Raw genomic sequence first — 24774 nt, 5'->3', positions numbered from 1 at the left:
GGGGGTGATGATGATGTTGGGGGGGTGATGACGATGTTGGGGGGGTGATGACGATGTTGGGGTGTTCATGACGATGTTGGCGGGGTGATGATGATGTTGGGAGGGTGATGACGATGTTGGGGGGGTGATGATGATGTGTGGGGGTGATGATGTTGGGGGAGTGACGATGATGTTGGGGGGAGTGACGATGATGTTGGGGGGGTGATGATGATGTTGGGGGGGTGATGATGATGTTGGGGGGGTGATGATGATGTTGGGATTGTGATGATGATGATGTTGGGATTGTGATGATGTTGGGGGGGTGACGATGATGTTGGGATTGTGATGATGATGTTGGGGGGGTGATGATGATGTTGAGGGGCTGATGATGATGTTGGGAGGGTGATGATGATGTTGGGATTGTGATGATGTTGTTGGGAGGGTGATGATGATGTTGGGGAGGGTGATGATGATGTTGGGATGGTGATGATGATGTTCGGAAGGTGGTGACGATGTTGGGGGGGTGATGATGATGTTGGGATTGTGATGATGATGTTGGGAGGGTGATGATGATGTTGGGAGGGTGATGATGATGTTGGGGGGGATGATGATGATGGTGGGGGGGGTGATGATGTTGGGGGGGGTGATGATGTTGTTGGGGGCTGATGATGATGTTGGGAGGGTGATGACGATGTTGGGGGGGTGATGATGATGTTGGAAGGGTGATGATGATGTTGGGGGGGGTGATGATGATGTTGGGGGGGTGATGATGATGTTGGGATTGTGATGATGATGTTGGGGGGGGTGATGATGATGTTGGAAGGGTGATGATGATGTTGGAAGGGTGATGATGATGTTGGGGGGTGATGATGTTGGGGGGTGATGATGATGTTGGGAGGGTGATGACGATGTTGGAAGGGTGATGATGATGTTGGAAGGGTGATGATGATGTTGGGGGGTGATGATGTTGGGGGGTGATGACGATGTTGGGAGGGTGATGACGATGTTGGGAGGGTGATGATGATGTTGGGGGGGTGATGACGATGTTGGGAGGGTGATGATGATGTTGGGAGGGTGATGACGATGTTGGGAGGGTGATGATGATGTTGAGGGGGGTGATGATGATGTTGGGGGGGGTGATGATGATGTTGGGAGGGTGATGATGTTGGGGGGGTGACGATGATGTTGGGATTGTGATGATGATGATGTTGGGGGGGGTGATGATGATGTTGGGGGGGTGATGATGTTGGGGGGGTGATGATGATGTTGGGAGGGTGATGATGATGTTGGGGGGGGTGATGATGATGTTGGGTTTGTGATGATGTTGGGGGGGTGATGATGATGTTGGGGGGGTGATGATGATGTTGGGAGGGTGATGATGATGTTGGGGGGGTGATGATGATGTTGGGGGGGTGATGATGATGTTACGATTGTGATGATGATGTTGGGGGGGTGATGACGATGTTGGGGGGGTCATGACGATGTTGGGAGGGTGATGATGATGTTGGGAGGGTGATGATGATGTTCGGGTGTTCATGACGATGTTGGCGGGGTGATGATGATGTTGGGGGGGTGATGATGTTGGGGGGGTGATGATGATGGGGGGGTGATGACGATGTTGGGGGGGTGATGATGATGTGTGGGGGTGATGATGTTGGGGGAGTGACGATGATGTTGGGGGGAGTGACGATGATGTTGGGGGGGTGATGATGATGTTGGGAGTGTGATGATGATGTTCGGGGGGTGATGATGATGTTGGGGGGGTGATGATGATGTTGGGGGGGTGATGATGATGTTGGGATTGTGATGATGATGATGTTGGGATTGTGATGATGTTGGGGGGGTGACGATGATGTTGGGATTGTGATGATGATGTTGGGGGGTGATGATGATGTTGAGGGGCTGATGATGATGTTGGGAGGGTGATGATGATGTTGGGATTGTGATGATGATGTTGGGTGGGTGATGATGATGTTGGGGTTGATGATGATGTTGGGATTGTGATGATGTTGGGGGGGTGACGATGATTTTGGGGGAGCGATGATGATGTTGGGCGGGTGATGATGATGTTGGGATTGTGATGATGATGTTGGGGGGGTGATGATGATGTTGGGAGTGTGATGATGATGTTCGAGGGGTGATGTTGGGAGGGTGATGATGATGTTGGGAGGGTGATGATGATGTTGGGGGGGATGATGATGATGGTGGGGGTGTGATGATGTTGGGGGGGTGATGATGTTGTTGGGGGCTGATGATGATGTTGGGAGGGTGATGACGATGTTGGGGGGGTGATGATGTTGGGGGGAGTGACGATGATGTTGGGGGGGTGATGATGATGTTGGGATTGTGACGATGATGTTGGGGGGGTGATGATGATGTTGGGGGGGTGATGATGATGTTGGGGGCTGATGATGATAATGTTGGGATTGTGATGATGTTGGGGGGGTGACGATGATGTTGGGATTGTGATGATGATGATGTTGGGGGAGTGATGATGATGTTGGGAGTGTGATGATGATGTTGGGAGGGTGATGATGTTGGAGGGGGTGATTATGATGTTGGGATTGTGATGATGATGTTGGGGGGGTAATGATGATGTTGGGAGGGTGATGATGATGTTGGGGGGGTGATGATGATGTTGGGAGTGTGATGATGATGTTGGGAGTGTGATGATGATGTTGGGAGGGTGATGATGTTGGAGGGGGTGATTATGATGTTGGGATTGTGATGATGATGTTGGGGGGGGGTGATGATGATGTTGGGAGGGTGATGATGATGTTGGGGGGGTGATGATGATGTTGGGGGGGTGATGATGATGTTGAGATTGTGATGATTGTGTTGGGGTGGTGATGATGATGGTGGGGGTGATGACGATGTTGGGGGGGTGATGATGATGTTGAGATTGTGATGATTGTGTTGGGATTGTGATGATGATGTTGGGGGGGGGTGATGATGATGTTGGGAGGGTGATGATGATGTTGGGGGGGGTGATGATGATGTTGGGAGGGTGATGATGATGTTGGGGGGGGGTGATGATGATGTTGGGGGGTGATGATGATGTTGGGGGGGGTGATGATGATGTTTGGGGGGGGTGATGATGTTGGGGGGGTGATGATGATGTTGGGGGGGTGATGACGATGTTGGGGTGTTCATGATGATGTTGGGGGGGTGATGATGATGTTGGGAGGGTGATGATGATGTTGGGGGGGTGATGATGATGTTGGGGGGGTGATGATGATGTTGGGGGGGTGATGATGATGTTGGGAGGGTGATGTTGATGTTGGGAGGGTGATGATGATGTTGGCAGGGTGATGACGATGTTGGGGTGTTCATGACGATGTTGGGGGGGTGATGATGATGTTGGCGGGGTGATGATGATGATGATGTTGGGGGGGTGATGATGTTGGGGGGGTGATGATGATGTTGGGGGGGGTGTTGATGATGTTGGGGGTGTGATGATGTTTTTGGGGGCTGATGATGATGTTGGGAGGGTGATGATGATGTTGGGGGAGGGTGATGATGATGTTGGGATTGTGATGATGTTGAGGGTGTGACGATGATGTTGGGGGGCTGACGGCGATGTTGGGGGGGTGATGGCGATGATGGGAGGGTGATGATGATGTTGGGGGGGTGATGATGATGTTGGGGGGGTGATGATGATGTTGGGGGGGTGTTGATGATGTTGGGGGGGTGATGATGATGTTGGGGGGGTGATGATGATGTTGGGGGGGTGATGATGATGTTGGGGGGGTGTTGATGATGTTGGGGGGGTGATGATGTTGGGGGGGGTGATGATGATGTTGGGGGGGTGTTGATGATGTTGGGGGGGTGATGATGATGTTGGGATTGTGATGATGATGTTGGGATTGTGATGATGATGTTGGGGGGTGATGATGTTGGGGGGGTGATGATGATGTTGGGGGGGGTGATGATGTTGGAGGGGGTGATGATGTTGGGGGCTGATGATGATGTTTGGAGGGTGATGATGATGTTGGGGGGGTGATGATGATGTTGGGATTGTGATGATGTTGGGGGGGTGACGGTGATGTTGGGGGGGTGACGGCGATGTTGGGGGGGTGATGACGATGTTGGGAGGGTGACGACGATGTTGGGGGGGAGATGATGATGTTGGGGGGGTGATGACGATGTTGGGGGGGTGATGATGATGTTGGGGGGGTGATGGCGATGATGGGGGGGTGATGATGATGTTGGGGGGGTGATGTTGTTGAAAATTGTGATGATGATGTTGGGGGGGTGATGACGATGTTGGGGGGGTGATGATGATGTTGGGGGGGTGATGGCGATGATGGGATGGTGATGATGATGTTGGGGGGGTGATGATGATGTTGGGAGTGTGATGATGATGTTGGGGGCGTGATGATGATGTTGTGGGGGGTGATGATGATGTTGGGAGTGTGATGATGATGTTGGGATTGTGATGATGTTGTTGGGGGGGTGATGATGTTGTTGGGAGGGTGATGATGATGTTGGGGGGGTGATGATGGTGTTGGGGGGGTGATGATGATGTTGGGGGGGTGATGATGATGTTGGGGGGGTGATGTTGTTGAAAATTGTGATGATGATGTTGGGGGGTGATGATGATGTTGGGATTGTGATGATGATGTTGGGGGGGTGATGATGATGTTGGGGGGGTGATGATGATGTTGGGAGGGTGATGATAATGTTGGGGGGGTGATGATGATGTTGGGATTGTGATGATGATGTTTGGGGCGGGTGATGATGATGTTGGGATCGTGATGATGATGTTGGGATTGTGATGATGATGTTGGTGGGGTGATGATGATGTTGGGAGGGTGATGATGATGTTGGGGGTGGGGTGATGATGTTGGTGGGGTGATGATGATGTTGGGGGGTGATGATGAAGTTGGGGGTGGGGTGATGATGTTGGAAGGGTGATGATGTTGGGGGGTAAATGACGATGTTGGGGGGGTGATGACGATGTTGGTGGGGTGATGATGATGTTGGGAGGGTGATGATGATGTTGGGATTGTGATGATGATGATGTTGGGAGGGTGATGATGATGTTGGGATTGTGATGATGATGTTGGGGGGGTGATGATGATGTTGGGGGGGTGATGATGATGTTGGGGGGTGATGACGATGTTGGGATTGTGATGATGATGTTGGGGGGGTGATGATGATGTTGGGGGGTTGATGATGATGTTGGGGGGGGTGATGATGATGTTGGGGGGGGTGATCATGATGTTGGGGGGGTGATGATGATGTTGGGAGGGTGATGATGATGTTGGGGGGTTGATGATGATGTTGGGGGGGGTGATCATGATGTTGGGGGGGTGATGAATTTGGGGGGGTGATGATGATGTTGGTGGGGGTTGATGATGATGATGTTGGGGGAGTGATGATGATGTTGGGGGAGTGATGATGATGTTGGTGGAGTCATGATGATGTTGGGGGAGTGATGATGATGTTGGGGGAGTCATGATGATGTTGGGGGAGTCATGATGATGTTGGGATTGTGATGATGATGTTGCGAGGGTGATGATGTTGGGGGGGTGATGATGATGTTGCGAGGGTGATGATGTTGGGGGGGTGATGACGATGTTGGGGGGGTGATTACGATGTTGGGGGGAGTGACGATATTGGGGGGGTAATGACGATGTTGTGGGATTGATGTCGATTTTGGGGGAGTGATGATGTTGGGGGAGTGATGATGATGTCAGAGGATACAGCAGGATTTAGATTGTTTGGAGACTTGGGCGGGGAGATGGCAGATGGAGTTTAATCCGGACAAATGTGAGGTAATGCATTTTGGAAGGTCTTTTTCAGGTAGGGAATATACAGTGAATGGTAGAACCCTCAAGAGTATTGAAAGTCAGAGAGATCTAGGTGTACAGGTCTACAGGTCACTGAAAGGGGCAACACAGGTGGAGAAGGTAGTCAAGAAGGCATACGGCATGCTTGCCTTCATTGGCCGGGACATTGAGTATAAGAATTGGCAAGTCATGTTGCAGCTGTATAGAACCTTAGTTAGGCCACACTTGGAGTATAGTGTTCAATTCTGGTCGCCACATTACCAGAAGGATGTGGAGGCTTTAGAGAGGGTGCAGAAGAGATTTACCAGGATGTTGCCTGGTATGGAGGGCATTAGCTATGAGGAGCGTTTGAATAAACTCTGTTTGTTCTCACTGGAACGAAGGAGGTTGAGGGGCGACCTGATAGAGGTCTACAAAATTATGAGGAGCATAGACAGAGTGGATAGTCCGAGACTTTTCCCCAGGGTAGAGGGGTCAATTACTAGGGAGCATAGGTTTAAGGTGCGAGGGGCAAGGTTTAGAGGAGATGTCCGAGGTACGTTTTTTACACAGAGGGTAGTGGGTGCCTGGAACTCGCTACCGGAGGAGGTGGTGGAAGCAGGGACGATAGTGACGTTTTAAGGGGCATCTTGACAAATACATGAATTGGGTGAGCACAGTAATAAGTCTTACACCAGGTTAAAGTCCAACAAGTTTGTTTTGATTTACTAGCTTTCAGAGCCAATCACCCGAGGAAGGAGCAGCGCTCCGAAAGCTAGTGTTTGAAACAAACATGTTGGACTTTAACCTGGTGTTGTAAGACTTCTTACTGTGCTCACCCAATTCAGTCCAACGCCGGCATCTCCACATCATGAAGAGGATGGGAATAGAGGGATACGGACCCCGGAAGTGTAGAAGATTTTAGTTCAGACGGGCAGCATGGTCGGCGCAGGCTTGGAGGGCCGAAGGGCCTGTTCCTGTGCTGTACTTTGTTCTTTGAGCAGTGGAGGTGGGTTGGCCAAATTGCGCCTTCATTGGAAAAATTGAATTGGACACTCCAAATTTATTTTTAAAAAGGAATCTATCTACCTCCACCTTAGCAAAGATCCTCTGATTCGAGACCCACTGAGAGAAGACATTTCTTCTCCTCTCCCTCTTATTTGGAAGACCCCCTTATTCTTAAACAGTGCCCCCCCCCTCAGTTCTATCCTCCCCCACAAGGGGGAAACCTCCTTCTAGCGTCCAACCTGTCGAGACTCTCCAGGATCTTGCATGTTGCAATAAGATCACCTCGCATCCTTCTAAATTCCGATGGGCATGGACCCAACCTGTCTGAACTTTCCTCAGCACCCACCCCCCCCCATCTTGGGTATCGGAGCGAATCTTACTTACGCCCTGGGTGCAGTCCACCATCTCACGAGGTGGAGAATGCGGAATCATCGATCATCATCCTGTGTCACCATCCACTCCAGGCCTTTTCCATCATGAATGACTTCTTGCCCAAAGCTGGGTGTTGGTGTGCGGGGCGGCTGTCTGCTAACCAGTCGATGCCTCCCCGTCTCAGCTTGCCTTTGTGTAGCCCCACTCGCAACCTCAGGACACCTCGAAGCGCTGCACCGCCAGTGAAGTGCGGTCACTGCTGTCATGGGAGGAAAAATGACAACCAGTTCGCGCACAGGAAGCTCCCACACGCATGCAGTGCGATAATGACCAGATACTCTGCCTGTGCGATTGGGGGGTAAAGGTTGGCCAGGACACCGGGGGGGTGGGGGGACTCTTCGAAATAGCCCCATTGGATCCGACTTCCTACCCGAGGGTGCGGCCAGGGCCTCGGCTTGACGTCTCGTCCTGAAGACAGGAGCTGCAACTGCGCGGCACTCCCTCAGTAGTGCGCTGGGACTGTGGGCGTAGATTTCTGTCGGCCGGCCCCTGGAGTGGGACTTGAATCCAGAACCGTCTGACGAAATAAAAGGGACGTGCTGTGAGTACCGGGAATGTGAAATAGAAAGTGCTGGAGAAAGCGCAGCAGGTTTGGCAGCATTGTTTGGGAGTGAAGCAGAGTTGACGTTTCGAGTCCAATGTGACTCTTTCTTCTTCTCGTGAACAATACCAGTCGCAGTTACTTTGCGATTCAGGCGGTTACTTTGCTCAGCGATGTGGAGCTGGGCCACCTCACATTTTGCTGCTGAGAGATTGCCATTTGGCTCAAACGTGAAGTGACTCCTGAACGGAACCTCTAGGAGCTTGCGCCAGTTGTCTGGACGGCTGGTGCGTGATGCGGGGGCGAGGCCAATAGCGCGGGTTCAATTCCCGCGCCGGCCGGGGTTATTCATTGTTGCGGGAGTGTCGCAGCTATTCGACTATAGTGTCCCTCACTCCCCAACTCAACAGACGATGCACCGTTCAAGAACCTTATCCCAGGGGAGCTAGGTGGCTTGCCAGCTCCCCGATCGGCGGAAATACAGAGCAACTTTACCTTTGTTTACCTCCCAAGTACACCAATCAAAAGAATACACTTCTTTAGAAGTTGTCTGTGTCATTCAGAACTAATAATTAGGATTACAAAAGGTATAACATGAGTATAATTACCAATCATAATTGGGGGAACTACGTTTAATTATAATATCGGCAAGCACGTATGTGTCTCATCTATTCACGTCTAGACGTGACTAAGATAAAGATGTGCCTGAGCTGTGGTTGTCCCATACTCCCATCCCATTGTCCAGTCTTCCAAAAGGCTACAGCTGCATCATGATCAATTGATGTTTTGCATGTGAGCTGTCTGATTCCTGCCTCTCTCTCATTAATGTATCAAGGATTCCTTGAGTTCGTTCTGCAGCTGAAGCAACTGGTTTTCTGCCTTTAGGCATTCCCCAGCTCGCAAGCAGCAGCCTCGAAAGAGCCTGTTCGTCCTTTTAAACCTGTGTGACTTTTCAACCTTTCATTCAAGAAGGCCCCCGCCTTCTCCACCCCGCCCCCTTGTCTGCGATGCGGTGACGCTCGGGTTAAATCCCCTCCAGCCAGTGGTCCTCGGGGACATTGATATTCCTCAGATTTCCCGTTGTGCTTTGCTGCCTCTCTGTTGTGCTCGTTTGGATGGGCTGAATGGCCTCCTCCTGCGCGGTAGTGGTTCTGTTGCGCGGAGGCCAATGCAAATCCTGACCAATGTTCCTTTTGTTTCGATATCGCAGATTCCTGCTGTTGACACAGCCGCTGAATGATGCTGGAGGAGTTGGACCAACGCACACGAGGATCGTTGGCACACAGAGACACTGTTGTGGAAAGAATCTGTGCACTTTGACAGGACATTAAAGCTACCTCTGGCCAGGGGCGGGGGGCGAACAAGCGATTTGTGTCGGGCCTGATTTATTTCTCGGCAGACGTTTACTTCCGTCCGTCAGAGTTTGACCCTGCACGAGTGACGAGCAGCTCTCTGTAACTGGCAGGCATCGCGGTGGGGCATGGAGCTGGAGTGGGAAGGTTTCTCCGGCCTGTCCGGAGAGAGAAGGGAGACTGGGATAGGGCTCTGGGCCGTGGTAGGTTGCTCTTTCAGAGGGTCAGTGCAGAATGGATGGACCGAGTGGCTGCATTACTGCACTATGGGTATTCTTGATCCCAGACTGTCCTTCACAGTGACCAGATCAGCGTTTCACCAGGGCAGCCCTGACCCCCATGCAGCCGATGTACCAAATGTGAACTCTTCGCTCTCCCAGGCCTCTTGTTCGCTGCTGAAGCGAAAGCAGCTCCCAGTGCGTCTGAAGCTCTGACCCCCTCCCTCCCTCCAGCTACCCGACCTTTATTGTGTCAAAGGTACCCCCGCGAGAAAGATTCCTGGGATGGGAGTGTCTTCCTGGCGAGGGATTGAGTGGAATCCGTGTATACCCTCTGGCCTCAAAGGGAGTGATGTCGCAAACATGTAGGCAATCCTTACGAGAGTGGGCCCGGGCGGGGTGCTCTATCAGAGGGGTCGATGAGCCAAAGGTCTCCCTCTGCGTTGTCGGGGATCTGCGGAGAGGCTGTTCGCCATGGCTGGCGAACCGAGAACTCGGTCGCAATGAGCCATTTCAGAGTGAGTCGAGGAGAAATCTCTTCGCTCGAGAGGGCTGAGGACCTTCAGAATTCTCGAACTCCGAGAGAGAGAGGGAGAGAGCTACGCACGTTCAGTCCTCCAGTATGTTCAAGGTTCAGCACAATTCTTTTGGAATCTGAGGGAATGGGGGGTGGGGGGGGGTACGGGGATTGGCTGGATGTACCAGTTAAGGCCTTCCTGAGATCACAGGAAGGCCGGCTGGACAGTGCTGCAAGAGAAAGGCATGGAGGATAACGGGAGTGAGTTTGATCCCCTTGGACCTTGTACCCTTTCGTTTGGCTTCAAGTGTGCCAAGGGCTGATGTCGTCAGCCAACGTTGGAGTCATCCATTCCGAGCTTGTACTAAAACTTGGTATACACACACACACACGGAACGATAACCTGCAATGTAACTGTTGGTGGGTTCAAATCTCTCGGTGCAATTCCAACATCTGGGCTACTATGTGTTATGTTTCCGGACCAGACCCTCCGTTCTGGTGAGGATCCCGGCTGAGAATCCAGCCCTTTGCATTTTGTAAACTGAGGAAATATTACTGCGCCACAGGAGTGATAACACTTGAGAAGTAACAGCTTTTACATTAAAACAAACTCAAATTTGAACACAGGCACATTAGCAACAGATTTACAGTTAACAGGGAGAACACATTGACTTGCTCCTGAAACCTGCCTCTATGTTCCAATTAAGCAACCTCTATATTTCAAATAGCACTTATGTCAAAAGTTGACAGCCAAGTTTTACTGGCTTAGTGTAGACTTATTGGAGAGAGAATCTGGTCTTCAGGACCAAGCTGGAAACCTGCTCAACAAGAGCCCTGGAAGCAACTCCCTTTGCCCCAACAGGGGTTATGGGGAGAAGATAGGAGAATGGGAATGAGAAAAATATCAGCCGTGATTGAATGGCGGAGCAGACTCGATGGGCCGAGTAGCCTAATTCTGTTCCTGTGTCTTGTGGTCTTCCCATTAGCAACACCAGCTGCACTCAAAGCACACGGCATTCTTTTGTCTCTTGTTACGAGTTGTGCCTTGATTTGTTCAGCCAAGTTCAAACTGTTACAACATTGCATTAGCTCTCAGGTAAAATGGCTTCCAATATGAGCCTGCAAAAATCAGATTACCTCACTTTTAATCACAGATCTCGCAAACATACTGTCTGTAAGCATTTTCACCCAGGATTTTATATTACCGCAAAAATACAAATTGTAAAATATGATCCATTTCTTGCATTCATCACACATGCCAATAGGCCTGAAGGGATCAACAACAACCATTTGACTTTTGAACCTTTGTCAACTCATTCTGCCTCTACTGTCCACCTTCAGGGCCTTCTTTAACATCTGCCTCTTGAACAGAGGTAGATTTCAAAGAACCTTTTCAGATGTAGTTTTCTTTGACCATGCACCACCAGGAAAGCACTTTGGGATGCTTTACAATGTTAAAGGTGCTAAATGAGTGGAAGATGCTGTGGTCAAAGAGCCCATCGACCACCAAGAGGGCAACGTAGGAAATAGGAGCAGGGCTTGGCCTTTTGCGACTGTTAAGGCTGATGGTAAAGACCGAGCTGCCCAAGTCCCAAGCAGCTGCCAAAACAGTTTGCAATTTATGTATTATGAGACGGTTTTCTAACATCAGTTAATTACTTTGCTGATCAATTGTTACGATTTTAAAGTAAACGTTTATTAGAAAATACACATTTTTAACATTGCACAATAGATGGACATAATTAACAGTATTTTAATATCATTCCAAAAGATCTTGGCTTAAACTACATTCAAGTCTAACCTTTCGCTTTTCTGATAGCAATTGCCCCTCCCGATCTTTAAATCTATAGAATTTCAGTCACTTTACCACCGTGCCGTTTTGCTCTTGAAGCTGACAGCAACCCGTTCTCCAGGTCTGGCCTTGTCCACACTATCTGCTGGGAGTCCAATGCAGCTACCCCCTGAAATAGGATTTAGGGTTTTCTTAAACGTGTTCCTGTTGTTTCACACGGTCTCGCAGGAATCTCCTATTCCCAAAACTCCTGTCTTATTTTTAAAAGTAATCTTGCCATCTCTTTGCCTCACTTGCTTACAATTTTACAACATGTTTCAGTTTAAAGGGGAACATCTACAAGACAATTCGCAACGACTTCTCTTGTTGCCTTTTGAAAATTCTTATGGAAGCTCCTGTTGGTTTATTGATGTCTCAAAAGCACTTCCGACTGATGGGTGGAGACTTGAAGTCACACTTGTCTCCTTTATCCAATTGGATCAATCACACCCCACCAGGTGGCTGCCAGTGAATGAGAGATGGGACAGTGATATTACCCAAAAGAAAAATATTATAATGCCTTGTTTTCTTGACTGCGCTGGCTCTGCCTTTGACCATCTGCCTCCACAACATTGTCACCCACATGCACCTTTGCACACCCAATTATCACCCACATGCCCCTTCGCACACCCAGAAACCTGTCCATCTCTGTCTTTAACATGGGAAAACATATGTCAGTGATAAATTCTTGTGCATGCATGAAAGAGGGGGGGGGAATCAATGCTGCAGGGAAAATGTTCCTAGTGGCTGATGAGTCAGATAAAAGTGTCAATATTGCCCAAGGTTGTGTGCCATGGTGGCAGGAAGATGAAGGACTACAACTCCCAGCGCGTCGAGACGCTCTTTCCAGCCTCCGACTCCCGGCGTGCCGCGCTGCACCTCCAGCCTACAACTCCCGGCGTGCAGCGCGCCGGCTACAGCGTACGAGTCCCGGCGTGCAGCCCGCCGCCTCTCGCCTACAACTCCCGGCGTGCAGCGCCACACGGGCAGCCGGCAGTGTCGCGAAGTGCGGTAAAAAGAGGAGATTTCCGTCAGCGCGGAGGTGGATGGAGATGGTCGCAGTGTCGTTGCTGGCCGCCGGGCTGTGGCGCTCTCCCTCGTCTGACACGGGCGTGCGCCCGGCGGTCCAGACATGAGGGGGTAAATTCCAACCCCCGTCCCGGTTCACCGCGAGTGCGGGGGGGGGGTTTGTTTCTTGTTTAAAGAAAGGCGAAAATACCGGCAGTGCGCATGCGTGGCCTGGCGCATGACGTGGCAGTCCGGGTGATTGACGGCGCCGTGGGCCAATCGGATGGGCTGGGGCCGGCTGGCGGCGGCCAATCAGCGAGCGGGGGGCGGGACCTAGTCAGCAGGCAGCCAGGTGAGGTCAGACAGGTGGCTCTTGGGAGAGGGGCAGGACACAGCAAGAGGGCAACTTGTCTGTGAAGGTGGAGGACAATCTTTCCCCAGAACACGGGGAAACCAGGCAAGCATTGTCGGTAAGCAGGGGGAGACTGTAAAGTGTTGAACGGTGAAATATTCCGAGGTTTATCACCTTCGAAAGTATGAAGTTTTTGGGGCGATGCGGTGGTTCGTGCTGCTGCCACCCAGCGCCAGGGACCCGGGTTCGATTCCGGCCTCGGGTCACTGTGCGGAGTCTGCACCCTCTCCCCGTGTCTGCGTGGGTCTGCCCCGGATGCTCCGGTTTCCAAAGATGTGCAGGGTAGGTGAATTGGCCACGCTGAATTGCCCCTCAGTCTCCAGGGATGTGCAGGTCAGGTGGGGTTGCGGCAGAGTGGGCCTTGGTCGGGTGCTCTTTCATGGGGTCAGTGCAGACTCGATGGGCCAAGTGGCCTCCCCTGTGCATCATAGCAACTCTATGGTTGTAAATCAGCAACCTTGGATGACAGATAACCCAGGTTTCTGAGGAATTGGCCAAAGCTTTAACTCATTTTTTAATAATAACCTTTATTGTCACAAGTAGGCTTACATTAACACTGCAATGAAGTTACTGTGGAAATCCCCCAGTTGCCACATTCCGACACCTGTTCGGGTACACAGAGGGAGAATTCAGAATGTCCAATTCACCTAACAAGCACGTCTTTCGGGATTTGTGGGAAACCGGAGCACCCGGAGGAAACCCACGCAGACACGGGGAGGACGTGCAGACTCCGCACAGACAGTGACCCGAGCCGGAATCGAACCTGGGACCCTGGAGCTGTGAAGCAACAGTGCTAACCACTATGCTACAGTGCTGCCCTATTTTCCACTTGCTGTAAAATTGTTTTTCTCTCATCACACATCCCACCCCCCAGCTTATCTAAATCCTTGAATCTGTTGTCATTTCCCCATAGCCTCTATTCCTCGATCTATCAAATATTTATCCATCTCCACTTTAAATACTTCCAATGATCATCCTCCGGGCAGAGCATTCCAGAGGTTCACCACCCTCTGCAAGAAGAAATTTCTATACACCTCAGTTTTAAATGACCGGCCCATTATCTTGTCGCTACGACCCACCATCTTGCCGCTGCGACCTCTTGTTCGAGACTCTCCCACTGGTGAAAACATCTCACCATCTACCCTGTTAAACCCCCTCAAGATCTTGTATGTTTGAATAAGGTCACCCCTCACTTTTCTAAACTCCAAGGAATACAGACCATTTAGTCTCTGTTGATAGGGCAACCATCTCACCCCAGGGATTAGCTGCTGAATCTCCTTTAGCTTCCAATGTGACTGTATCCTTTTTTAATAAATTTAGAGTGCCCAATTCATTTTTTCCAATTAAGGGGCAATTTAGCGTGGCCAATCCACCTACCCTGCACATCTTTGGGTTGTGGGGGCGAGACCCACGCAAACACTGGGAGAATGTGCAAACTCCACACAGACAGTGACCCAGAGCCGGGACCGAACCTGGGACCTCGGCGCTGTGAGGCAGCAGGGCTAACCCACTGCGTCACTGCACTGCCTTTATATCCGATTTTTGGTAAGCAGTATTCCAGATGAGGCCTCACCAACACCCTGTACAATTGCAACTAAACCTCCCAATTTTTAAACTCTAATCCGTTTCTGTACATCTCGATCAAATCCCCTCAGTCTGCTTTGCTGCAAGGAGAGCAACACTAGCCTCTCTTACTTTGCCTTATCATAGAATCCGCACGGTGCAGAAACAGGCCATTCAGCCCATCAAGTCTGCACTGATCCTCTGAACGAGCACCCCACCAAGACCCCCCTCGCCCCCATCCACACACAACTTTAGATACCTAAAGACAATTTATCATGGCCAATTCACCAAACCTGCACATCTTTGGACTGTGGGAGGAAACCCACGCAGACACGGGGAGAGTGCAAACTCCGCACAGACAGTCGCCCACGCCGGTAATTGAGCCCAGTCCCTGACGCTGTGAGGTGGCGGCGCCAACCACCGTGCCGTTGGTAAATTGACCATCATTGATCTCTGGCCATGGCTGTGGGACTGGAGCACTGCGAACATTGAACTGTCATTTAAAACCAGAGTGATGGCAGGCCAGTCACTCGCTGGTGGGTGATGATTTGAGGAAGTTCTGTGGGACAGGAGAAATCATCATTTGGAAAGACGAGGGATCATCGAGACAAGTCGGCGTGAATTTGTCCAAGGAAAAAGTCCTGCCTGGGTGCAGGGCTCAAAACTGCCACCCTTGCTGTTTGTGAAGTATGTCAGTGGTTTAGACGTGAATGGAGGGGGCACAGTGAGGAAGATTCCAGAAGATATTGGCTGTGGTTGATGACGAGGATGAAAGCTGTGTTCGAGCACACTTCAGGAAGGGCGTGAGTGCGGAGGAGATTTACCAGGATGATTTCAGCCACGAGGAAATGTCACCTCAAAGGTTCGGTTGGAAAGGTCGGGGTTGTTGTTCTCAAAACAGGAAGATTGAGGGCAGATTTCACTGAGGAGTGCAGCGAAAAGGCCTTCCCAGTCGCAGATGGTACAAAGGCCAGGACACACAGGTTTCAGGGTTTGGCAGAGGGAGTGAGGACGACCCTCTTTCTCGGCAGTGAGCGGTGACGAGCTGGAAGTCACTGACTTCAAGAGCGGTGGAAATGATGAATGATTTTGGAAGGAAGTTGGAGGTAAACTGACAGGACGACAAACCGAGTGGGCAAAAAGACAAAGGAAGCGATTGGACTGCTCTGCAGAAAGGCCGAATGGCCTCCTTGGTGACGACGCACTGCCCTCCCCGGTCACTCCGTTTATTGGTGCCCTCCCTACGCAGCAGAATGAAAGATTTAATATGAGGACAAAGTCATTTTATTTGAGAGCGGACACTGAATCTGAGCCGCGGAGTGTGCTGGACAAGTGGGCTGTGACACTGAGACACAGGTTGGGTTGAAGCCAGACAATGTGAAAGTGATAGAGAACAGATGAGGCTGCATCTGGCCCATTTGGCAGAGTTGTGTACTAATCCCTTTCTCTTCCCTGGAACAGGAAAACAGGGCCTCCTTGGCAGAACTGTGCACTCGACTCGACACATCTTGGATTCATTGAATGTCGATCATTGCTGCTTCCCATCATTCCGTGATTGGATCAGCTTCTTACCATGGGAAGGTAAGGGAACTAGCCAAATGCAAACCCTGGGCCCGAACTCTCCAAAGTTCAGGGCCAATGAGGGAGTCTGCTGCAAGCGATTGCTTGGCAAGTTGGTCAGTGAGCCCGTACATCTGAAAGGGGGACATGAGGCAACAGTTGCAGTTAAGATGGTTGCATTTTACTTGCTCAAAGGTGTGTTTGGTTTTTCTATTCATCTGGGAGAGGACAATAGGATTCTAATCGGGACTGGGCTCTGGGAGTTAAATCCTGAACTTAAAAGAAGACAATCACAGGTGGCACGTGCATCGCTTTCTGGCAAGTATGATGTGCCCCTGCTCTGCCATGCCCTTGTCACAAATATCCTCCCTCTCACCTCCTCGTCTGACAGCCAGTCGAGTGCTTCTGATTTGAGGCCCCCCACAGACAGCCACGTCGGGGTGATCAGATGATTTGTTCTTGTCGTCTCCTGTGAGGGCATGCGGCGAGAACTCCCCTGCTTGGCTGCGGTGCCAGAGCAAGGGTGGTGGGCCGGCCCTCAGTTTAACTTCCCGCCGGAAAGGCAGCACCTGAGCGCAGCACTCGTTCGGTGTTGGCGTTGACCTTTTCCGTGCTCGAGGGGTTGGGGTGGAACCTGAACCCACAACGTTTTGAATCTGGGACGGAAGTGGAGCCGCTGGCTGGCGGCGGATAGCTCTCACCCTGTAAAGATGAAAGATAGAATTGTGAGTGAGGGCACGGTAAAATGATCATTTAGGCCCTCGCAGGAGTGACCTTCAGGGTTTGTCTTGACATTGCCTCGCCGGGTAGATTTCCGAGGCCTAGTTGCACAATGACGAGCAAGGATTTGTGATGTACATGTTGAAGCATGGCTGTGTTCTTCCTGTTTTTATTTTGCTCACGGATGTTTCTCTCCTGCAGGTTCTATGTCTCCTGTTTATTCCCAGCTTCGTGGCATTTCAGTGTGTCTCCGTCGACCTGTCCCCGTCCTTTCAACACCACCTTTCGTCAGCTGGTGGCCCTCACCTTGCTCACCGTTTTAGTGTCTCTACTGTATGTCCTCCTGGTCTTGGACAAGAATCGATGGGGGCGTTTGTACCAGGACAGAGGAGATAGGTAGTGTATGAGAAGCTGCTTTAATGATCAAGCTCGCTCTCCTTCTGAACTCCACCCGCCCTCCCTTCAGGAGGGTTTTCGCAATGCTGTCGTCCTCCCCAGATTCCGATCACTCCGTGGGTACGGTCCGATCCTAAATCAAATCCTCCAGGACCGGGTACTCCTCTCCCACCGTCACTCCTCCCAGTGCATCCCCTTCCCAGCACGGTGTTTCCTACCTCGGGCCCGCTGCAGCACTTCAAACCCAAAGTAGAACGACCTGCATTTCTCTAGCACCCGTCACAACCCGATCACGTCCCAAAGCACTTCGCAGCCAATGAACTACTACTTGAAGTCCAGTCTCTGTTGTAATGTGGGGGGGAAACAGCAGCCCATTCGTGCACAGCAAGATCCCGCAAACAGCAACATGACAATGACCAGGCGTCGTGTCTTTTGTGATGTTGTTTGAGACATAAATATTGGCCAGGGCACCGGAGAGTACTCCCCTGCTGGGCTTTGAAGTGGTGCTTGGGTGTTCCATTCAGCTGAGCGAGCGAAGGCCTTGGCTCCACTCGTACCTCTTGAAGTGCCTCGGTGTCATACCTGGTTTTCTCGGGCTCCTCTGGAACACCTCTGGACATTATGTTGTGCCAAGAGTGCACGTCGAAGTTAGCGACTGTGGGGCTATGAAGTTCCTGATACACACAGACGCTTTGTTGGTGGGAGGTGACCCACCGCACATGAGCTGCAACATTGAAACAGGGCAGCTGGCTTGAGAAGGGTGTTGATGCTATGATGTCTCGAGACGCGTTGTTTAATTGGAGAACCTGCAAGCCGTGACTGGGCAGGTTCCCGGCAGTGTTTGTCTTCCTTCGTTACCGAGGGGCCATCAGTTAATTTAGTTGCCTTTTTAAAAATTGGTTACTCGGGTGAATCGGTTATCAAGAGAGTATAAACCGAAGCTGCTGGGTCACTGGGGTTGGTCTGTGGGAAGTCGAGGTGATGCTGTGCTCTGCGCATAAACACACTATCAAGAAAAGTATTTGTTTCTCATTTCTGACTTCCCCAACTGGTTTGGGATTGCGACACACATGAGCCGTGCTCACATCCCCATGAATCAGTGAAACAGTTGGCATTGGGTGTTCCCGCTCCCCTGAGAGTATTCAATGTCTGCCACGTCTTGTTGGCAGGTCACCTTCCCTGAAGGACACAGATGAACCAGTTGGCTTTATCCAACAGTCTGGCAGCTCCCACGGCCGTCTTTCTGCTGATGCCAAGGAACAAGTGATGAGAGTTGTCGACTGATTTCAGTCTCGCAACGTGGCACGCTGGGATTTGAGCTCGCGACCTCCCAGCTGCTCTTGCACGCTCGTGGAGTTGTGTGTCTGTGTGTGTCTGCGTGTGTGTGTGTGTGTCTGCGTGTGTGTGTGTCCGTGTCTGCACGTGTGTGTGTGTGTGTCTGCACATGTGTGTGTGTCTGCACGTTGTGTGTGTCTGCACGTGTGTGTGTGTCTGCACGTGTGTGTGTGTCTGCACGTGTGTGTGTGTCTGCACGTGTGTGTGTGTCTGTGCGTGTGTGTGTCTGTGCGTGTGTGTGTCTGTGCGTGTGTGTGTCTGTGCGTGTGTGTGTCTGTGCGTGTGTGTGTCAGTGCGTGTGTGTGTGTCTGTATGTGTGTCTGTATGTGTGTCTGTATGTGTGTCTGCATGTGTGTGTCTGCGTGTGTGTCTGTGTGTGTCTGCGTGTGTGTGTCTGCGTGTGTGTGTCTGCGTGTGTGTGTCTGCGTGTGTGTGTCTGCGTGTGTGTGTCTGCGTGTGTGTGTCTGCGTGTGTGTGTCTGCGTGTGTGTGTCTGCGTGTGTGTGTCTGCGTGTGTGTGTCCGTGTGTGTGTGTGTCCGTGTGTGTGTGTGTCCGTGTGTGTGTGTGTCCGTGCGGGTGTGTGTCTGCGTGTGTGTGTCTGCGTGTGTGTGTCTGCGTGTGTGTGTCTGCGTGTGTGTGTGTCCGTGTGTGTGTGTGTCCGTGCGGGTGTGTGTCTGCGTGTGTGTGTCTGCGTGTGTGTGTCTGCGTGTGTGTGTCTGCGTGTGTGTGTCTGCGTGTGTGTGTCTGCGTGTGTGTGTCTGCGTGTGTGTGTCTGCGTGTGTGTGTCTGCGTGTGTGTGTCTGCGTGTGTGTGTCTGTGCGTGTGTGTGTCTGTGCGTGTGTGTGTCTGTGCGTGTGTGTGTCTGTGCGTGTGTGTGTCTGTGCGTGTGTGTGTCTGTGCGTGTGTGTGTCTGCGTGTGTGTGTCTGTGCGTGTGTGTGTCTGTGCGTGTGTGTGTATGCGTGTGTGTCTGCGTGTGTGTGTCTGCGTGTGTGTGTCTGCGTGTGTGTCTGCGTGTGTGTCTGTATGTGTGCGTGTGTGTATGTGTGTCTGCGTGTGTGTGTGTCTGCGTGTGTGTGTGTCTGCGTGTGTGTGTGTCTGCGTGTGTGTGTGTCTGCGTGTGTGTGTCTGCGTGTGTGTGTCTGCGTGTGTGTGTCTGCGTGTGTGTGTCTGCGTGTGTGTGTGTCTGCGTGTGTGTGTGTCTGCGTGTGTGTGTGTCTGCGTGTGTGTGTCTGCGTGTGTGTGTCTGCGCGTGTGTGTGTCTGCGCGCGTGTGTGTGTCTGCGCGCGTGTGTGTGTCTGCGCGCGTGTGTGTGTCTGCGCGCGTGTGTGTGTCTGCGCGCGTGTGTGTGTCTGCGCGCGTGTGTGTCTGCGCGCGTGTGTGTGTCTGCGCGCGTGTGTGTGTCTGCGCGCGTGTGTGTGTCTGCGCGCGTGTGTGTGTCTGCGCGCGTGTGTGTGTCTGCGTGTGTGTGTCTGCGCGTGTGTGTCTGCGCGTGTGTGTCTGCGCGTGCGTGTGTGTGTCTGTGCGTGTGTGTGTCTGTGCGTGTGTGTGTCTGTGCGTGTGTGTGTATGCGTGTGTGTCTGCGTGTGTGTGTCTGCGTGTGTGTCTGCGTGTGTGTGTCTGTATGTGTGCGTGTGTGTGTGTGTCTGCGTGTGTGTGTCTGCGTGTGTGTGTGTCTGCGTGTGTGTGTCTGCGTGTGTGTGTCTGCGTGTGTGTGTGTCTGCGTGTGTGTGTGTCTGCGTGTGTGTGTCTGCGTGTGTGTGTCTGCGTGTGTGTGTCTGCGTGTGTGTGTCTGCGCGTGTGTGTCTGCGCGTGTGTGTCTGCGCGTGTGTGTGTCTGCGCGTGTGTGTGTCTGCGCGTGTGTGTGTCTGCGCGTGTGTGTGTGTCTGCGCGTGTGTGTCTGCGCGTGTGTGTGTGTCTGCGCGTGTGTGTGTCTGCGCGTGTGTGTGTCTGCGTGTGTGTGTGTCTGCGCGTGTGTGTGTCTGCGCGTGTGTGTCTGCGCGTGTGTATGTCTGCGCGTGTGTGTGTGTCTGCGCGTGTGTGTGTGTCTGCGCGTGTGTGTGTGTCTGCGCGTGTGTGTGTGTCTGCGCGTGTGTGTGTGTCTGCGCGTGTGTGTGTGTCTGCGCGTGTGTGTGTCTGCGCGTGTGTGTGTGTCTGCGCGTGTGTGTGTGTCTGCGCGTGTGTGTGTGTCTGCGCGTGTGTGTGTGTCTGCGCGTGTGTGTGTGTCTGCGCGTGTGTGTGTGTCTGCGCGTGTGTGTGTGTCTGCGCGTGTGTGTGTGTCTGCGCGTGTGTGTGTGTCTGCGCGTGTGTGTGTGTCTGCGCGTGTGTGTGTGTCTGCGCGTGTGTGTGTGTCTGCGCGTGTGTGTGTGTCTGCGCGTGTGTGTGTGTCTGCGCGTGTGTGTGTGTCTGCGCGTGTGTGTGTCTGATGAGACAATAGTCTTTGGAGTTAAGAGTTGGTGGTTTTGGTTTTCCAGGCGATACAGCAATGAGACAGAGGGGTTGAATTTATTCCAAGTGACAAACTTCTGGTGACAGGTGAAGGGGTTTCATGGCCAGTGACGACACTGCCTTCCATTTATTTCTCTCTCGTTCTTTCCAGCATTCCACCTCTGTACCCGTGTCCTTGTTAACCTCCAGACTCGTCTGCTTCTGTGCTTTCCGGGTCAGTCTCCCACCTCGCACCCTCCACAAACCTGAGCTCAGACAAAACTCTGCCGTCCGTAACCTAACTCGCATCAAGCCCCCTTCGCTCGCCAACCCCTGTACGTGCTGACCGCTGTCGATTCCTGCTCCCGCCACACCTTGGCTTTCACGATTCTTGTCCTGCTTCTCAAATCCTTCCAGCGGCATTGCCCTTCACTCTCTAACCTTCCCCAGCCCTGGCAACCTCTCTAATTCCGGCCTCTTGAGCATCCCCAATTTCGCTTACGACCCTGTTGGCGGCTTTGCCTCCAGCTACGCTCCTGAAAAGAAGCCTCTCCGATCTGACATTTCGTGACGGCCTCCGGTACCTCCAAACTTGAATAACCGGTGTCACGCTTTGACTTGGGGCTCACCTGTGAAGCGCTGTGAGGGTAGCACCAGTGGATAGCACTATGGCTTCAAGCGCTAGGGTCCCAGGTTCGACTTGGGTCACTGTCTGTGCGGAGTCTGCACGCTCTCCCCGTGTCTGCGTGGGTTTCCTCCGGCCGCTCCGGTTTCCTCCCACAGTCCAAAGACTGGGCATGGATTGGCCGTGATAAATTGCCCTTAGTGACCAAACAAGGTTAGCAGGGGTTATTGGGTTACGGGGATAGGGTGGAAGTGAGGGCTTAAGTGGGTCGGTGCAGACTCGATGGGCCGAATGGCCTCCTTCTGCACTGTATGTTCTATGAGATGGTGAGCCACATTGAGGGTGCTTTATAAATGCAAGTTGAACTTGCCGTTTGACCTTTTCTCCTCTTCCGCCCCACAGGTACATTACCAAATTGATAGACGTGGAGGCCACTGATATCAAGAACCCTTACTTAAACTATGGCGTGGTGATAGACTGTGGGAGCAGCGGCTCAAGGCTCTTTGTGTACTGCTGGCCAAGACACAATGGGAATCCGCACGACCTGCTCGATATCAAACAGATGAGAGGCAGGAACAGACAGCCTGTGGTGATGAAGATCAAACCGGGTAAATGGAGGGGCAGCACCAGGAAAACGCAGCAGGCCCGGTAACATCGGTGGGGAGAACGCTTTGAGCCTGGATGACTATTCTACACACACACACCTGAACCACCGGCTCTGTTTCTCTTCTCTCAGATGCTGCCAGACCTGCTGGGATTTTCCATCATTCTGTGGTTCCTGCTGTAGGTTTCCAGCATCAGTGATAGTTTTACTTTTAATTTTCAAAGGAAATTAGACAGCGGCTTCAGGATGAGGAACGTAAGGGTGCACGCGATGAGATGAAGCTCGTTCAAAGAGCCAGTATCGTCACCGCAGGCCGAATGGCCGCCTTCCGTGGTATAAGTTTTGATCATTCATTTTCTGATTTGGCTGCTGCAGCTCTGAGTTAGATGAACCCGTACCCTTGATTAACGAGCACTTTCTGTCGACATCTCAAAGTGTATGAAGAGTGTAGCTGAGGCCAGCTTTCCTTGTATCCTTGCCGTCAGTTATTGGCCAGAGAAGGCGAAACGAGAGCGAGAGGTCGAAAGCAATACGAATGCTAGCCAACACTTCAAGACAGTGCCAGCTGAATACCACCTTCACCCCCCCCCCCCCCCCCCCCCCCCCCCCCCCCCCCCCCCCCCGTCTTGAATATGTTGGTTTGATTCTTGCTGAGCGATTGCAGCCTCCCTGGCAAGACTGTGAATATTGGCACATTGTTAGTCCATGGGGACATGCATGCTGAGTCCTGTCACACCTCTGCCCATGCCATTCCAGCAGTGAGGGATGGTGTGGGGAACGCTGCCTGTTTTCTTCCTGACCTCGACTGCTGCCGCTTGGGCTTCGCGCGACGTGGGTTCACCCCCGCACCAACCCGGGACGTGGTGGTCTCCGAAAACTCACCGCAGCACGGGACGGTAGCACGTCGTCCTCCGCCACCCTTACAGTCCGGCTCTCCGCCCTTCCCCATGTCCAGCCTGAGAAGGTTTGGTAGCGCAGACGTTGAAAGGATGTCTACTTTCGGGGGGGGTGGCTGCGGGGGAGACCGGAACGAGGGGCGTAAACATAAGATAGCCGCTCCTGAATCGGAATCGGGAAGTCCAGGGGAAACTCATTTCACACGGAGCGTGGGAGAGAAGGTGGAACTCACTCCCACAGGGGAGTGGTTCAGGTGAACAGTATTGGTGTATTTGAGAGGAGTCTGGATCAGTACATGAGAGTTTGCTTGGGTGAATGCTGGAACTGACCAGTTGGGCTGAATGGCCAGTTCCTTTCTATGTTTTATTTCAGCCCACCAGTGAATTTAAAAGTTATGCTGTTTGCAAGACTCCACACACGGTGGCCAGGAGCTCGGGTCTGAATATCGACTGGGGTTGTTGTTGTTTTTTTTTGCTCGGTGGATGCTGTTTAATTTACTTTTCTGTTCCTTTCTCAGGTATTTCTGACCTGGCGGCCACGCCAGAGAAGGCCAGTGACTACTTGGTACCTCTGCTAAACTTTGCTGCCGATCACATCCCTCATTCGAAACACCAGGAGACTCCTTTATATATCCTCTGCACGGCTGGGATGAGGATTTTACCCGAAAAGTAACTGTTTTTTCCGTTGTTTTCGATACTGATCAGTGGCACCGCTTGTGAAGCCACGAGCTGAGTGTCGATCTGTTCACGGCCTCCATTGTTTCTGTTCGCACCCCAGTTACACCCCAGTAAAGGGTGGGCCATGGTGCTTGGAGTCTGTCCGATCTCCCGTTCCAGCCCTTCCCTGGGGCCGGGAATGCATCCACAGGGATAAGTGCAAGTGCATTCCGCTCATTCGCATGATCCTTGCAGTTTTTGAACCTTCTGTCAGCGTTGTGCGCCTCCTGTCTGGGTCACGCGTGGGGTGAATGTGAAGTGACCAGGCGGGCGTGGGGGCAAAGCTCCCTCTTGTCCGCCCCCACACTCAACTCCAGGAGATGGGAGACAATCCTCCGTGACGTCCCGAATTCTGCACATCGGGATTTCGAGCTCTGCCATTGATCCGGTGGCTGCTTGATTTAAACAGGCTGACCTCCGCTCACACGATGTCTCCAAAGGTCAGTTAGAATTGGAGCTGAGTCTGGGACCATTGTACTGTTAAAAAGCAGCACAATTAAGAATCGTGCATTAGAATCTAAGAATCCCTTTCGTGCAGAAGGAGGCCGTTCGACCTATCGAGTCTGCACCAACCCTGCAAAAGAGCAACCTACCTCGGCCCACTTCCCCCGTAACTATCCTCACCGAATCGTTGGATACCAAGGGCAATTTTTGCATGGCCAGTCCACCTAACCTGCACACCTTTGGATTATGGGAGGCAGGGGGAGGAAGGGGGAGGAAGTGCAAACTCCGTGCAGACAGTTACCCAAGTTCGGAATCGAACGGGAGTCCCTGGCACTGTGAGGCAGCGGTGCTGACCACTGTGCCCCCCCCCGACCCCCACCCCCTCTGCCGGAGTTTGGGTGTGTGAGTTAGAGACGT

General features: G+C 52.2%; 2 protein-coding genes across 4 annotated transcripts in view; both read left to right on the top strand.

The window, feature by feature from the left end:
- The window catches only part of LOC140397070 (uncharacterized), a 105220-nt gene extending 96121 nt beyond the window's left edge, over positions 1-9099 (top strand). Inside the window, exon 9 of the mRNA XM_072486103.1 lies at positions 8945-9099. Coding sequence (XP_072342204.1) covers positions 8945-8974 — 30 coding nt within the window. The 3' untranslated portion in view covers positions 8975-9099. The remainder of the gene's footprint in view (positions 1-8944) is intronic.
- A 3556-nt stretch (positions 9100-12655) lies between these two features.
- Positions 12656-24774, top strand: part of entpd4 (ectonucleoside triphosphate diphosphohydrolase 4) — a 34947-nt gene continuing 22828 nt past the window's right edge. For 2 of the 3 annotated variants that reach the window (XM_072485617.1, XM_072485616.1), the window contains exons 1-5: positions 12656-12792; positions 16097-16216; positions 17117-17311; positions 22099-22304; positions 23715-23865. In XM_072485617.1, coding sequence (XP_072341718.1) covers positions 16209-16216; positions 17117-17311; positions 22099-22304; positions 23715-23865 — 560 coding nt within the window. In that variant the 5' untranslated portion in view covers positions 12656-12792; positions 16097-16208. Of the gene's footprint in view, positions 12793-16096; positions 16217-17116; positions 17312-22098; positions 22305-22552; positions 22634-23714; positions 23866-24774 lie in introns of those variants that run through there. The other variant, XM_072485618.1, reaches the window with a different exon arrangement.

Source organism: Scyliorhinus torazame, chromosome 20 (assembly GCF_047496885.1).
Source record: "Scyliorhinus torazame isolate Kashiwa2021f chromosome 20, sScyTor2.1, whole genome shotgun sequence".
Taxonomy (NCBI): Eukaryota; Metazoa; Chordata; class Chondrichthyes; order Carcharhiniformes; family Scyliorhinidae; genus Scyliorhinus; species Scyliorhinus torazame.
Note: the sequence above shows the minus strand (reverse complement) of the source record. Positions and strands in the feature narration are given on the sequence as shown.